This window comes from Varroa destructor, unplaced genomic scaffold (genome assembly GCF_002443255.2).
Source record: "Varroa destructor unplaced genomic scaffold, Vdes_3.0 BEIS01000005.1, whole genome shotgun sequence".
Classification (NCBI taxonomy): domain Eukaryota; kingdom Metazoa; phylum Arthropoda; class Arachnida; order Mesostigmata; family Varroidae; genus Varroa; species Varroa destructor.
In genome coordinates this window covers 23,293,167-23,309,750 of record NW_019211458.1, presented here as the reverse complement: position 1 = coordinate 23,309,750, position 16,584 = coordinate 23,293,167, and the positions used below count along the sequence as shown (strand labels likewise).

The window sequence follows — 16,584 nt, the reverse complement described above, 5'->3', positions numbered from 1 at the left end:
ATTCACTCGTACTGGACAATTATCTCATTTATTTATTTATTAGTCAGGTTATACTGGTTGCCAGATTATAGTATTAACACGATTATTATATTCGTTTTTAAACCGGCGACGCCCTGTTTAGCTTGTATAAATTCCGCGTTACCTCAATAATAGCTCTGGTAATAAATGAACTGAAAGAAAAGCTAACATTACAGGTTCAAAGAACTACTGACCGATACGTTACTCGAGCATTGAATGTGGTCGGACATCTTGTAGTTACCTAATTAAACCTCGTAGACGTTACGTGCGGCGTCAAAGACAGTAACAAAAATGCTTTCACACCGCAACAAAGTGTTCACGTCGAAGGTCAACACCGGGGTGGAGACTGGCGCCACTGTTGTTAATCTAAGGTTATCCGCCAGACTCTTCTTAAGGAATCTTGAGGAACAGCCTTTTTCTTCGATAGGATTATTCCTCGATTAAATTCTGATCCGACCACCGCAGTCAACTATGCGGCACATGGTAGGTTTAATTCGCGTTGTATTCATCTAATTAAATAAGTGAAAAGTATTCTTCTGTATTAGCTAGTTTAACTTGAACGTGAGCTCGTGTACCTGTATGGGATGGCAAATTCAAAGGAAAATAATGTTTCTTCCATCATTGCTATTTGGCACTTATCATGTTCCCAGCCGGTGGAAGTTACACAGCGGAACTCAATCAACTGAGCGCCGTAGGTTATCAACCAGCTTATCTATTTATTCAATATCAGTTATGAAAATTGCACTCCAATGAATGCAGTTGACATGTAGAAATTCTCAGACGCTGTATTGGTGCCAGTCAGATCACAAGGCCATTTTCTTTAAGAAAGCAAGCTGATTTTTCCGATCCTGGATGTATCATTGAGGCAAATGAAAGGAAAAAGTCGAATTAAAGGATTTTATTTTAGAGCGTCAGGCTACGTTTGCCGACATCATATTTCTGTATAGAACCTGTTATCTGCGACTAGTCAACTGCAACTAGTTTTTTGTTCTTTGTTTTGTCGACATTGACCGGATTATCGGCTACAGCAAAAAAAAAAAAACTCCACGGGCTCATTGAACTTCATTAGCTACTATTTATGGTTATGTTCCAACGCATATATTTCAGTGTACTGTGAAACAAAAACAATCTTAAGCGGCCTGTTCGCACTAGCACCAGCTCGTTTAAAAAGTGCTTTATTTGCTAACATACCCTTGGCCTACCTAGGTATTCCTTTGGCCTACTTGCGGGAAGAAGGAGTGGCATTCCAGTTGTGTTGAATTGAATCATTGAAACTTGGCAGTGTATACCATTACCGTCATAGATGGCTAGCTTTTTGATTCTTTAGTGGACTACCACTGGTATTGTGCTTTCTAACAGGAAACAGGTAATATTCTGCTTAGTTGGTTGTCGTTATGACAGATACAAGGTAAGTAATCGATATTCTCGCCAATTTTCTAAGATATTCGTTTATGTTCCTTTCAAATGTACAGGTTTAATTCTGTAAAAGCTTATGAACCTAGCTGTCCTGTTGTGTTAACCCTGGCTACTATTACTTATCAACAACTTTTCAGTGCGTTTTACTTTTGGGTAACGCCGTATAGAATTGGTTTGGAAAAAGGTAGCCAACGTCATAGAAGAATGCCTCGTTAAGCGGGAAATCGGCGACGTACTTATTTGTTTCAGTGGAAAACTTCGCTTGTCTACCCGCTCACGATTGTTTATCACAGCCTCATCAATTCAAGTCAATTGCTTGAAACTCCTCGCCCTAATTCTCGAGTGTGAAGATCGCTCCAAGCCGTGTTCACTGTTACTGACACACGGAAGCTAGCATGCTAATAGCCTGCATCATCCTATACCTTAGACCTAGAATTAGGCATTTTACAGGTAAGATGCCGTAAGGGACAAACAAATTTGCGACTGTCCACTGGGAATTGTTCCCAGAAAAATATCTCTAAGCATGCTTAATGTACTACTTCGAACTCGATATGGCAATATTTACCTAATTATTAATATCTTTATCGGAGCTTGCCTCCGTGCTTTAAATAATTTGCCTATCTAACTGCTGACTAGTCTTGCTATTCTCATATTTGCATTCTATCTGCTTGTCATTCTATCGGGCGATAGCAAGATTAAACAGCCTCGGCCTTTGAACGTGATGGCCTGCAAGGTGGCATGCGACAATAAAACGTCTCTTCTCTCGAAGTGGTATAACAAGGTAACCTTGGCCAGCATTGGATCCAAAGTGAGAAGGGCAAACACGTATCTCCCAACGGGCATCGCTGCCTTAAAATTCGATATTCGGTCTATTCGAATCCCCAAAATGATCCGAAGAGCTGACAAGTTCATTTCCAAGTTACCATAGTGGTGCCTTAATTGCACCAGCATATTTGTATAATACGAGTTCCACAGACAATATTCTTCTGACGAAGGTATATTTGTCGAATTATTTCAAAATACATCGAGCCTATCTGTATCAAATATATTATGTCAATATAGTAAATTGCATGTGTCGGCCGATTTATTACCAGCCGTATCGGCAAGCAAGTCAAATGGCCTTGAGCAAAAATTTTAACATGCAACCGTATAGTGGAGCACAGAAGCACAGGCTTATGACGGAGTTCAGTAACACATTTTTTTTTATTTTGAAGCAACTGTTTTATCAAGCCTTTATCTACACGTGGTAGCTAGTGATTCATAACTTAATTCACGACCCAATAACGTGGTTTCATCAGCTAATTAACTAACCCGGGGAATAAGCAGATAGCTTGACTTCTTACTTTTAGTTTTTCACAGGTAAGCCAAGATCATAGGTAAAATTAGATATGGCTATACTTTGAAAAAGGGCAAAAATTGCGTTTTTGCCGGATAACTCTTGAGAACTGAATGGATAGGCCTACATCTGACTTTTTAAAATGCCTATAAAGTCTATTTATTTATACTAGATTTGCTAAGACATTAGTGAAATAGATCAGAACTGATACACGGATTCATAGTTAGTGTCATAACTTCCTCTAAACAATAGATCCTATGAACTTTTACTAGGTACATCTTTAATAAGCGCTAGATTGCTAGACACACGACTATATAACTGATTTTGAAAAATTTCGCAGTTGTCACACGTCGTCTATAGTAAATTCGTAAAGAGAAAGGTATTAAAAAAAGCACTACATGCAATAGCCAGTGGCTGTAAAACGATCGAGGTAATCTACAAAAGACAGAATGAGGTCAATTAATCGTTAATATTGTACGTGGTTCAGATCCTCCCGGCAGATGACGACTTGTTTACTACTTGAAATTATTTGATCGTTTCTGACGTCGCGCTACAGCTTTGTCTCAAAGATGATCGTCTGGAGAGATGAAACGGATGACCCAAATACCGCGGCTCATTAGGACAGCACATCGAGACGACGCGAATGGGGCAAACCTTGTATTTGTTGTAGTCTACTGACTCACATCTTGATTGTTAGAGAGGTTTACGACACATGATTGGCACACTAGAGCCTTTGATGATGGTGCTGCTCTGATCTTCGCGATACTAATAATGAACTTTGTTAGATATTTGTTTAAATGTTGCGCTTTTGTTGTCCTGATGGTAGCTGAGATGTTAGCGGAATTCATACTCCGTTAGTAAAAGTTAATACTGATAATCAGATGTTGAATTAAATTCATGTTCAGGACATTCGCTCAAGAAGGTCTTCAAAAAGCTTTCGTTGAAAAAGAAATTATCTTCACAGTGAGATGTTATGGCAAGGAAAATAACATGTTATGAAAAGCATACATCGGGAGACTGCCCGGCTACAACGATAAGTGCGTACCCCTCACAGCTTTCGTACTTATGTCCAAAGTATCTCTATGGCGCAATTTCTGAGGCATTTCAGGTAAAAAGTCGGTCAAGAAAAAGTCTTCTGTTTTTGCTAGTCTGCCTACAATCGACTGCCTTTTGTCCCCAGTGCATTTACTAAAATGATTTGCTTTCTAGGGTTGTCTCTGCAGAAACTAGTGGTATAAGAAAAAATTTAGAAACAAATTGATTCAACAAGTTTAGCACATGTAGTAGACTACTAAATGCTTATTTTGGAACAAGCTTTGAGCCCAGTTGACGTCCGCTTCAAAGGCGCAAAAGCGCCTCATATCTATCCTCATAAAGTTATAGCATGATATAGATGTTTTTTTTATCTTTAATGCAAAAAAATAAGGTTGACTATTTATCATTTTCAATAAACTGTTCGAACGGGTGCTGCGGTAGGACATTGCTTTTATATTACCACCATCCTTTAGTACATAGCGTGAGTCAAAGCAGAGTAGAACACTTTGACCCGGAATAATATTCACAAGTGTCTGTAAAGTAGCATTCCCAAAATGATGCGATCACAAGAAAATAATACATGATGTTCCGAAGATAAACAAGGAAATACTTTAGTCTTAGTCTAGCACGATAATTATTGACTCTCTGCATACAAACTTTCATACTAGTTTCGTTGTCTTTTGCTACTCTAATCAACTTCCTATTGAATTCCAGTCAGATGGAGCGGAACTTGTTTTTCTACAGTATCCTACCTAAGAGGTGACAGCTTGTTGTGAACGCGTAAATACAAGTCACCAATTAATAAAGAACATTTTTTGCCTTGTGCTAAAATACACGTAGCACTCAGCCAGCGTCAACGATGGCAGTCGCACGTACTGTCCGGTAGCGGTCCTGAACAGTACTATGGGACTATTTCAAGCGACTTCTCGATGTACGAGTTAAGTGCTTCATTTTCAGATTGTATAGCTTAAGCAGAATGCCGTAGATCAAGCCTGAAACATAACAATGGATAAAGGCGTAGCTGGAGACAGACATCAAACAACGTACATCAGACATATATTCCATAGAGTGTAGCAGGCAGAAATGCCCCTCATCGTTTCAGACTGATGCCTGACTACTTCTGTCGTTGGTTACTGTTTCTGCTACCGATTTTGTACTCAAAAGTCGTGAAGGGTGTCTTCGCGACTGACACCTTCATTGGCTTGCTTGATTACTTCCGTCAAACCATAGAATGAATTTGTTTCCTTTACCCAAATTACGCATTGCGCAACGACTGCCGCGTTTATAAGCTACTGCTCTGCCCGACGATGATGTCATCACTGCTGCTGCCGTGATACGTTGACGGTATTTGCTAGCCGTTTTATGTCTCCGTAATCGTGTGCCTGTCGTCTACACGATTGTATCAACGTGCTTTAAGCTGCTATTCGTTGCTGCTTTTCCCGCTGAAATTCGTAACTGATGATGGTTGCCGATACTGCTGCTGACCGCCGACAATAACTGCGATGTTATCTTAGACGATTGTTGAAGATTCGATGTTACCAGTGCACGTCTGTTACGCCAGTTTTACTCCGTGGACTCTTACCTTAGCCCCTATTTCGTTAGGTCAAGGGAGCGACCACTATCATGTTCCCGGCTATAATGACCAACAGTGGCTGAATTTGTGGACGCTTTACAATTAATTTCTTGATCCAAGCGTATGCAAACTATTGAAAAGTAGTGGGTATTTCTATACTTTTAGTTAAACTATTATCGATTAGCACTTCTGTATAGCTACCAACGATTAAATGGCAGAGATTTTTTTTATCGGATCGATTGAACACAGCACGTTGTTTGTATCTAGAGATACTAACTATGAAGTCGCTTGATGAATATGTCGCCTTGCTGATCTCAATACTGAGGATTACGTGCGTTTTAGGTAAAGGATATACTGTATTAATAATGATTACTATTTTTATTATTATTATTATGTCGCTGCTGAATAACCTAATTTCTACTCAACCCAAGCATAAACGCGTATTATGAACGGTAAATTCACGCGCATAGCCTAAGCTTGTAAGGTCCAGTTAGCCGCGCCATGGCCATATGGGTGATACATATATGGATAGCTAGGGCCTATCGAAGAGAATTTCTTTGAAGTATCATACAACCGCTCCTTCTTTGTTTGGTCTCAATTTTTTTTATCGATTATTACGAATGGGCGCCAAGCTAATGGCGGTCAACCAGTCATAGAGTAATATATCTTCATTATATTACGTGGTCTTATCGATACATCTGTATATATGATAGTTACTTGTCTCGTTGAAACTGAAATCAGTTTTGTAGAAATAGCGATCTGCTCCTAAGATTGTGAATAAAATTTTGCATTTTTTTGTTTCGACACCAAAATTTCGAAAGTAGTTTTGACTAAAATAAGCACAAGCAATTAATTACATAGTAGTGTATTAGATGTTGAAAGTTTTTTTTCTAAGTTCATTCTTCTTGATCTTTGCTCTTGTTGTTTCCTTCAGGGACAATAATTTCTATTAAAGTTTTATATATCGTAGTTGTTTCATTCAACAGCATACGTAAGTCACTCCACGTAATTGAGTGAGTTCAGGGCTAGTTTTTTGTCGGAAATCCCTCTAATCATTTACTATCCCTAATCTTCACCAATTGATAGATATAATCGTCAGTCAGCAAGTAAAATGAACGTTTCCAGAGGTTTGCGTCTTAGAAATATCCTAGGTCATTTTCATCGAACCACATAATTGTCCACCACTATTTCTTCTCGATTACGAAAAATAAACCGTACGTATTTCTACATTGTAAGTGATGGCGTAACGACTCTAGACGTTCTCGTGATCACTTTTCGTTCGACACCTGTTATTATATTTATGACGAATAAGATCCGTTTTGTGCAGCACATGTAGTTTGCAGAAAAATTCGGAATTTACGTTGAGAATTACCTACTCCGGTGTATCATTATCATAAGATAAAATACTTGCCACTAGTTTTGGCCCTGATATCATATCCTTAGTCAGATTTTTTTGCGATATGTAGTCACGATACCCAGTGCGCATACAGCTTATGTTGCTGCTTCGCTTCTTGCATGCTGCGCCCACCATCGAACAGGAAGCTTTACTCCATCAGTTTCAGCTAATTAAGTTGTTCCGTGAAAGATTCTATCAATTTGCCCTCCCGCGCCTCAAATTGTCACCACTGGCCGACAGGTTGGTCTCATAAAGCAAAGATTCGTAAGTTTTCGTTTGTCATAGCTCAACTGAACAGATGAAAACGGGGCAGACGCCGGTAAGTTGGTTAGCCTCGTCATCTTCTTGACTGCCTTAGAGGCAATTGTGGGTACGCTATTGTCATCAGATTAGATATGGCCTCTTGGGTTGTTCATGCTGTTGCTGCCCAGTGCCCGTCAAGGCTACATGACGCGCGTGCGCGAAACGCAGAAACCCAATGTTAGCACAGGTGCATCAGACAATGCGTCGATGATCCGCTACTGTGTTTTAACTTTGTCCAATATCAAGCTACGGCCCAGTAGTGACTTCAAATTGCGGTACCCATCTGCTTTATTCGAATTGTTCTATTAGTTGTTTCGGAGTCGCTGTAAAACGATCCCGGACCTTCTATGTGATACTTCTGCAGCAAACGGAAATGATCTTCTTGGTTAAAATAGCCTATAGACGTTGTTGCTTTAGGAGTCAGACTTCTCTAGTTATGTGAAATATTCAAGATAAATTTGTTGAGACGCAATATCCTATGATTTTTTTTTATTTTTGATTATATCATATAGTTGTTAGTATTGTTATTGTTAATTATCATCTTTGTTGTTCCTATATAATCTGTAGACAAATAGACAACTGTTGTTCGGCTAAAGTCAACGTATCAGTCAACATAGATGGTTTTCTTATTAGTAGCTCACCTCGATTCCTTGAGATTTGCCGATCGTATTCATGAGCGGTGAACACGTGAATTCCATTCTCAACACTAGGACCAAGGCCATCATCGTCATTGGGGTCGGTTGCCCCAGCTATACCTACGAAGGACAAAGGGGTGCACACTCTTCGCGGTCCAGGCGAGGCCATCGCAGCACATAGTCACACTTTATTTGTGTATTTGGATGTTCCTTTCACAGTTGCATCCGCCTTAGACAAATCTCTTCGAAAAAAATTGCTCCTCGTCAAATGGCAGCACTGCTCGCAGCGGTCACCGTGCTTCTTAGCAATGGTGAGTGGTAAAATGGATGAATTTTTCGGTCAGTTTCAACTTTCCTGCTGTAACAAGTAATGATCGTTGACACGAAGTTATCGTCATGTGACAACTTACCAATTTTTTTCGATTTTTTTTTAGCTTCGCAAACAATCAGATGGATTACCACATGGCACGGACTGGATTGCAAATTCCACAGTTGCATTCGGCCAAATGCCCCACATGATATCACACTAGTTTTTTTTGATAGAATTTTTTTATGTTGAATATCGACCCATTCGATCTTCTATAACAGAGATAACGATAAACAGTGACTTTTCTATTTACGCACAACTTTTGTATTGCTAAACTCCACTTTCAGTGTACAGCAGTAACAAAACAACTGCAGAATTTTGGAATTTGATGTGATTGTTGACTGCCATGACTCAGAAACTAACATCCAAGGAACTCGTTACGACAAGACCATCATATCTAGTCATCGAAACGACAAAAATAGGGAATCTGCGTATGCTTTGTCACCTAATTAAAACAGTCAATATTAGCTAAACGAAAATAGTGTCGGAGCATAATCCAGAACTCAATAGATAGTAACTGATAGTCTCCTTTTGTAGTTAGAAACTTGTTTTCGTCGTAACTACCCCCCGTTGTGGATATGATGACCTTGACATCTAGTTTCACTTTTGCTTTCGAATTTGATAAGCGGAAATTACTTATTTCTAGTATCTGATATGAGAGTAAACTTTTTCATGCTCAACGGTGTCGAAACGAGGTACAAATGCAACTTTATCTGTGGCGGTCAGAAAATCGATACGGCCCTAGTAAAAGGTACTGATGACAATAGTCAATAAACGCAATAAAAATCCACTCAGATCAAAGGCCCTCTTGCGGAAATGGTTGTTTTTCGTGACTATTTACGACTGTCATCCGTATCTGCAATGAACTGACCGCTTGTAACCGAATGGAGACAGGATTGAATGCTGTGAAACTGGCTTGTCATCAGGGCGCCGCCGGGTACCGTCTTTGGTTGATGAGTACAGCCTCGAATCTTCAATTCAACTTGTCTAATCAACATTAGCCACCAACAGTAACTTCCATATGAACCATATAGAGTTCCAATGGATGCTTTTCTTTTCCCTCTTTTTCTATACGCTGTAATGTTGACAGCTTACATTTATCAGATGTTAATCAACTCAACGTCCAAATTCTCACTACATCCTGTGGACGCAATTTCCGAACCGCTGTCTTCTTACTGGTGAGTCGACGTTAGCATCATGGCCAATAGCCGGATACAACACGGAGGCATTGAATCAACTCTTCAATTTAAGAATCAGCATTGAACAACACACAGCCACGGGCGACAGCAGCGCTATACGACACGTACAAAAAGAACACGGCATGGTACAACGACAAATCTCGCGTCGTATTATATCAATGGCCGTAGCAGTCGTAATTGCCAGCGGCAGCGTGCGGTTGTTCGACGGACCGTCAGCGCTCGTTCACGTTCGTATTTCTAGTTTGGTTCTGTCGTGTGTCCTATGCTGTTCGTTGTGCACTTCATTCTGTTTGCTGTTTGTATCCATAGGGACAACATTGGCTGTATCGGCGCTCACGGACCAACTCCACGCTGCCGCCGCCACAGTGGCGCTTTCACATTATGGGAGAGGGTGACAGCCTTCTCGCACTGTGTTGGATTGAGGGCTCGCGCGGTGAAGGATCCGCCAGCTGCTCCGATCGTTGTTCGCGCCAGCAGTCGCGGGTCTGCCTGCGCCTTGTTTTGATGTACAGACGCCCGAAGCGAGGGTTGAAACAGGGAGGCAGACAAGCCGAGTGGACAAGTTAATTTCTACCTCTATACTGGCGACGTTCGATATTTCTCTGCTGTCTTATGTTTGTCCATTAGTTAGACGGATTGAGATTTGCATTGTTGTTGCTGTCGTTCGAACACAACTGACGCTGGTAGTTAGCGTCCGCCGACACATAGCGCCGTTGAAAACTGTGGCATAAAGCACTCGCTCGGAGAAGTGCAAAGAGCGGCTCATGATGTCGACGAATAGTAGAAAGAGTCTCGAGGGTAGATGGACCAACGTTCCATAATCAACGGAACAGCAGATACAGAGTGAATGTAAGCGATGTGAGTTACAAATATCGAAAGATACAAAGTATGCTAATTGCTAGAGTTATGGGATGTTCGAGAACATCGACTGATTATTTCAATTGATAGGTAGTATGCGGAGGTCTTTTGTGAAGGCTGGTAGAACGGATTGGAGCGATTGAAGTACGGGGTTGGGAAAGCCAACTGAGAGTGAGGGTCGGTAGCCACGAGGCAGCAGAAACCACAACACAGTTTAGTTGAGTGTACCCGGTACCAGTATAAGGGACTCATCCTAAACGAGGAGTCTATGAAGCTCGCCATATTTTGTCTGTGGCATAATATACGCGCCCTTCACGATTGAGCTGCCAACAGGAGAACATACGCAGACGGATGGCGTCCACGAATGGCTGATGGTACACGGATCGTTGTATGGAATTAGCTGTTTCCGAAGACCCTTCAGGCTAATATGACTGCCATCAATAGTACCATTACCTGCTAACAAACTTGAATATTGTCAAAAACAATTCGGATCCTAATTTGAGTCAGATAAATCCCTTTTTCAATCGCAAAAAACGCAATTTCTACGTGGCGACCAACATTCGACGATTGTTGGTGATTGTTTAGCTGTACTGGCTTGTTTAAGTGACGGTACGTGTTTTTACCTATTAATTGGTAGGTCCGACTAGGATAGATCGTAGATCCATAGGGCAGCAAACGTTAGCTGCATAGAAATATTGTGTCCTACTTCTCTGCTTTAGACTCACATCAATGATCCTCTAACCTGCTCAGTAGGTCCGAATTCGTCGTACGCTTCTCATGACGAACAAAGCGCGAGTCGTTAAAGCGTCTGGTTTACCGTCGCTGTACAGTAGCTTTTATTAATTTGAATTCATGTACATCAGAAAGATACTTCAAATAGCCTAAACTCACGACTTTGATTGTTGTTAAATTCAGTGACGTACTACAGAGGGAGCTCTGTCAGTTTGGAGAAGCATCCCCTGCAATTAGGCCAGTTTACCCAAAAATTTTACAAGTCTATCATATCAACGAAGTGACAATGACAAATTTTTATACATTTAAGTAAACAGAACAATACTTCTGTAGATTTAGTTGCAAGTAAATTTGTGACAAGAATAGTTATGCATACACTTGCAATCTATATGATAAAATTGAGGATTACAGGTGGTCAATAAGTTTTGATGGGGCGACGCGTCTGATACACGGCCAGTAAGCCATAACGTAAAAACGGTACATAAGTAAATAGATTGCAAATGTTCTCGTTGTACACTGTAACAACAGAAGGTCCAATTAAAGCTAGGCTTGGAGCATATTTCCAGCGATAGAAAATATTATCAGTACCGCATATACGTCATATGCATTAATTAAAGGTCTTTAAATCAACTTATTTTATCGATATTATCCATGTTCGCTGCGATTTCTCACTTACAGATAACTCAGACACTTTGCACAGTTAAATCATAGAAGGATCGGCTAAATCCGAGACGATTTCTGGCTAATACGACGATATATATCTTCTTTTATGTCACGTTTTGGAAATTACCATCTATCGCAGCGTTAGAAAGGGAGGTCTACGTTTTCATGTCCGCTAGTCATTTATTCACATGTCCACTGGCTATTGCTGGGCGGAGTGGCCCTTATTGAAACTTATGCTTTTGGGTTTACCTGCACTAACTTTCATAGGTTTCAGTATGACAAGACCCGTGGAGGTTAGGGGGAAAAAATCAACCATCATTTGGAAAACAAGAATTTACATCAACGTATCGCGTAAGACATGCGTTGTATATTAATGAAGTCGTTAACTAGGGCATACAAAATATATATATATAGTGTCTCACCTTATAGCTACTACGTGATAAATTATCTGTCAGCGCACGTGTTTTTTTTTCGCATGAATTAAAAAACAGTTTTACTAAAGCAGCTGCTTATTTTGTTCGTTAAGGACTTACTTGAAGAAATAATTTATAATCCTATACATGCTACAACCCCTATTTTTATCATAGTCCGTTGGAGTATTTTAAGTCTGAGCACTTCTATTATAATGTTTTTTGTACAGCAATTTTAATCAGTTAAAAAAATGAATATAAACATGGAATCAGAGCGTGTACTCTATGGGGCAAGGCTGTAGTATATTGCATTCCCGGGCTGGTTTCTACATTTTTTTCGAGTTGAGCTCACTTCGAGTCGCGATTGGCAATTCCGCCAGATTAGTACATGATCTAGCTTAGTTAAAAGGCTTTTAAACAGCGTTCGTTTCAGGAGTCACTTTATCAACCTTAATCCAAAAATACATGTATTACGTAAAAACATTAGCGCCATTTAGATTACAAAGCCAGTTATTCCTTCTGGAAATAAGACCAAGTCTTAAGCATGTCATTTAGGTGAGCCAAACATGAGAATGGGAGGGACCCGCAGCTATTGCTTCAAAGCAGTTTCTCCCCACATATACTATTTTACATCTTTCACGTTTTCAGATGCCTGTTACCTTTTGCCGTTATAGCCGTCTATAACATGCGGACACATTCGGTAGCACTGACCAAATCGCCGAATAGCGCTCAACCTATTTCAAACGCAGGCATAGACACGTAGATTTATATTAAAGTTAATTACTGTCTAGTTATGCTTCAGAGCTTGTTTTAATGTGTTACAAATCCTATATCGATTCGACTTCAAACCAACGACATGACGTCTGCACTAAAGCTCTACTTGCACTGATCACATGAAAATGTGTAGCCATTCTTGTAGTATATGAAAAACTTGTCCTCATTGCGAGTAACTGAGCCTTGTACGATATGCGCATATATCGTGCACGTTTTCAACCCACATTTGTCACATAGGTCAAGCTCGTTCGCTCTTTGGTGGATCACGTTTAGCCAAGCGTTTGCTGACCGGGAGCTATCTCCTGCATGTCCATTGTGGTTGTGATAGATGCACGACATCCAGCGTCGCTTTCGTCGTTTTTCGAAATCATAACTTGCGCATTGTTCCAGCTTCCAGCTTTCACTCTCTGGAACTTTTGCTATGGCTTTGCTCTAATCCTGTTCAACTTACCGTGGGCAAGACTCTTTTTCTTTAAACTATATTGGATAGAATTGGATCGTGGAAAGATGGTTGATGTCGTTGAAGAATACCTCATCGAACAGAAAGCTGACGATACATTTATTTGTTTCGGTGACGAACTTCTTGTGGACTCTTCAGCTAGCGTCGAACGCTGCGTCGTTTGCTACAGATGTCCATTGAGCCCGCGTTACGTTTCTGTACACTGTCGGAAACACATTGTCTGTGTAGAGTGTGGTGACCGCCTAAAGACGTGCCCGCTGTGCCGGAGACGCGTGCAAGCCCTCTACCGGCACCTCGAAGCACGAAGGTACGTACAGGATACAAGTGTACCATGAGCAGGTAGCCTTTGACTAGATTTTATTCAGTTCGAAAGCTCTGACTGCCAACTGACTACGACTAATGCACGGAATTTTAGCCTGTGTCATCTAGTACAAGTCTGTCTTGTATCATACATTTTCTCATGAAGAAGAAATCAGGAAAGTAAAAGGACTTGCGTACCTAAACTTGTTTGGTAACAGTTTAGTAATGACTGTTCCCAGCAAGCTAGCTCTGAGAGAGTCGTAGCGAAATGGCAAAATTTGCAATTGAGATATCGTGTTTATCCATGTGAAATGATAACTCTTTACTATTAAAGCCCGTTTTTTTTTTCTGCTAATATGACTGCGGAAAGCTATTGGTGTCTTGTTTCTATGTTTTTATTAGATTTTAATCACGCCCGAGAGATGAACCCAGATCGACAGCAGGCCACGTTCGATTTCCTTCCTTTTTGTTGTTGCTAGATAGTCTCCCTTGTTCGGCGAGTTCTTCTCTTTTACCACTAACTATTGTTGCTAACCTTACTTTTGCGCCTAATCCGCTTGTGTCACCGTGACGAATATTAGGATTAATAACAATGTCAAGTTACGCTGCCCGTTCCACGTGCTGGGTTGCATGGTCGAGTGCGACGTTGAAACATGGAAAACCCACATCCGGGAATGTCCGTTCGAGGGTGAGGCGTGGCTATCCCATCTGCGTCAACGTTGGGCTAAGGGTGAAAAGGGCACGTTCAGTTTCTTCCTTGGGTTTCTTCAAAAAGGGTACCGACGGCTTAAGCTTCGCACATTCGGTACACTAGGACCGTCCGAAGGAATCCGACAGAATGATGATTTTACTACTAACAGCACCGAACTCTAAGCTGACCTTCTTAGAGTTTAAATTCATTGTGACAACTTCAATCATGCAAAGACGGACAACACAATTTTTGTCTGATAACGTTCTTGGTCTCCAGAGGCAACAAGAGGATCTAATAGCACAATGGATACATAATTATGTCATGTACATGGATAATGGCTAGTATAGATAACCATTATCATTACCATTATTATATCTTCAGAGATATATCATAAACTTGTTTACTTTTGATACAATATTAATATCAGAAACGATATTATTACTGGTAATTTTAGCCGTGCGTTAGTCGATCTCTGTTCAGAGCACGAAGATTGTACTGTGAACTTATAAGCTATGTTAGTTTTTGTGTATATGACTAGTGAACAACACTGATTTTACTGACTGAGTCCAAAATAATACTATAATGACAGTGGTAAATCAAGAGATGTACACGCGCCGTATTTCGCATGCCGTGGCCATTGTTGTAAATATTAATTGTTAGCTTATCATATATAATAATGCAATGGCCCAGCGAACAAATGGCATTTTCTACATACTTTTCCCGCACGGATAACGAGACAATGACTAAAGAATCAATGATAATCTCGAATAATCGCATAGCTAGCTACCTTTTGCGCTTTCTTTTGTCCGTGATCAGATTGAAGCTAAGGCAGTTGAAAAATCTTCATATTTAATATGACGATAATAAATGATTATTATCTTGCAATGAATCACTGAAGCGCTTTCTTGCATAGCGTGACTTATAGTTGAGGTTCTAAAAATCTACCTTTAGAAATATCCACCCGAAAACGTTCTGTGAATCGAGTGTCGATAGTGGTCAATAAACGAGAATTATATGTGTACACTAAAAATATGTTAGTATTATTTTCCTATATAATGATTACGCCCAATATCATTAAATTTCGCATCGTTAACCGACGTTTGCTTGATTATCTTGGTTTAATCAAAGACGTTCAAAAATCGAATCATACCCTTATTTGCATCATTAGAAGCTCAAGAGAACCTTTTTATTTCGGTCTTTTCGAAGATCATACGAGGCATTTAACAACTTTCTTAAAATAAAGATTTATATCTCCAAGGCGACACTTGCCCCATGTGTATGAAATAAAATGCGAGTCATCTCATAATTCTTGCGAATTAGGTAATATTCGACCTTCCGGTATTGTCTCAAGATGCAGTAGTATGCTGTCAAAGTTTCCAGCTTTGACACTTTAGGCGGACATGCCGAACAAGTGATACATTATTAAGAGAAAGGACCCTGAAAACAGGAAAATACGCTAATGATATAATGTACTCACTCTGAAGATCGATGATTGTTTGCCGGAATTTAAACTCTTTTTCGTCAACGAAGTCCTGACCTTGAAGCTGGATGCGTTCTCGGGTAGAGAGGCCGCCCTCAGCGCCCTCGACAACGCCTTCTGAGAAAATACGCTGTCCGTGAGGAGCTGGTACGACGTCTCGATGTTGGGCGCCTTGATGATGAGGCGCGATTTTTTGCCGGCCCTGTTCGTCGGGCGGGGACGCATAATGCCAACTTGGCTGGTCCATCACTACACAGGCGTCGCCCGACACAGTACAGTAGGGGTACGCTCGCTCCGGATACAACCAGCGACCTTTACTGCAATGAGTGATCTATCGAATCATCACCGAAAACCTGCAATCGCACAATAGATATGCAAATGGAATTGAATGAGAATACTTTGTTGACAGCTTTTTCTGAATTGAAAGAGCCGAGATCCTAACCGTAGGTCCTTTTGAGCAAAGCAATACCGCGCAGCGTTATTGCTCTTGCGAAAGACCTTACCCATAATATCGTAAAAAACGGTGAAAAATGTGTCTTTCTATCCTCTGAGCCATTTACAAAATATTCGCTAGTAAAATTTGTAATCTGATTGTGAAAAAGAAAAAAAACATTTACAACGAGCAACGAAAATTACCCAGTTAATAGCCTACAAGTGTGACTGAAAGTGTACTAAAAAATTAGCAAGGTCTCCTCTAAAAAAAGCTCATACCAACAAATTTGCAATAATCTCAGTGTCTTTTTTTCTTTGCTTTTTGCATGTACTTATTTTAAACTTGCTCGTTTCTGTTAAGAATACCGTAGTTTTCTCACTGCAGTAGCATTCTCACTGCAGAAATTTGGAGAGAATAGGGCTATATGGGCCAAAACTGTCTTAACACTATTGTGCCCTGAAAACCTTTTCCATTTTGATGCCAAAATAGGCTCACTACGTTGGAT

General features: G+C 40.4%; 2 protein-coding genes across 8 annotated transcripts in view; one reads left to right on the top strand and one right to left on the bottom strand.

Moving 5' to 3' along the window:
* LOC111251708 (uncharacterized) overlaps window positions 1–16,584 on the bottom strand; it is a 130,915-nt gene that overhangs the window by 105,580 nt on the left and 8,751 nt on the right. For 5 of the 6 annotated variants that reach the window (XM_086989834.1, XM_086989839.1, XM_086989833.1 and 2 more), the window contains exon 2: window positions 15,644–15,999. In XM_086989834.1, coding sequence (XP_086845960.1) covers window positions 15,644–15,893 — 250 coding nt within the window. In that variant the 5' untranslated portion in view covers window positions 15,894–15,999. Of the gene's footprint in view, window positions 1–7,718; window positions 7,882–15,643; window positions 16,000–16,584 lie in introns of those variants that run through there. The other variant, XM_086989835.1, reaches the window with a different exon arrangement.
* On the top strand, window positions 7,966–15,196 carry LOC111251712 (uncharacterized). 2 transcript variants are annotated; one of them, XM_086989845.1, is made up of 3 exons: window positions 7,966–8,023; window positions 13,314–13,482; window positions 14,057–15,196. In XM_086989845.1, exons 1-3 carry the CDS (start codon window positions 7,981–7,983, stop codon window positions 14,346–14,348), a joined length of 504 nt encoding a protein of 167 aa, XP_086845971.1. In that variant the 5' UTR covers window positions 7,966–7,980; the 3' UTR covers window positions 14,349–15,196. The 2 variants fall into 2 exon arrangements, with proteins under 2 accessions (XP_086845971.1, XP_022664327.1); XM_022808592.2 differs by lacking the exon at window positions 7,966–8,023 and having other exon boundaries at window positions 12,831–13,482.

Bases quoted from the DNA above. Each gene is read 5' to 3' on its own strand.
- LOC111251712 (XM_022808592.2), top strand. From the start codon at position 13,022: ATGTCCATTGTGGTTGTGATAGATGCACGACATCCAGCGTCGCTTTCG. The intron at 13,483-14,056 runs GTACGTACAGGA...GACGAATATTAG, and splicing joins CGGCACCTCGAAGCACGAAG to GATTAATAACAATGTCAAGT.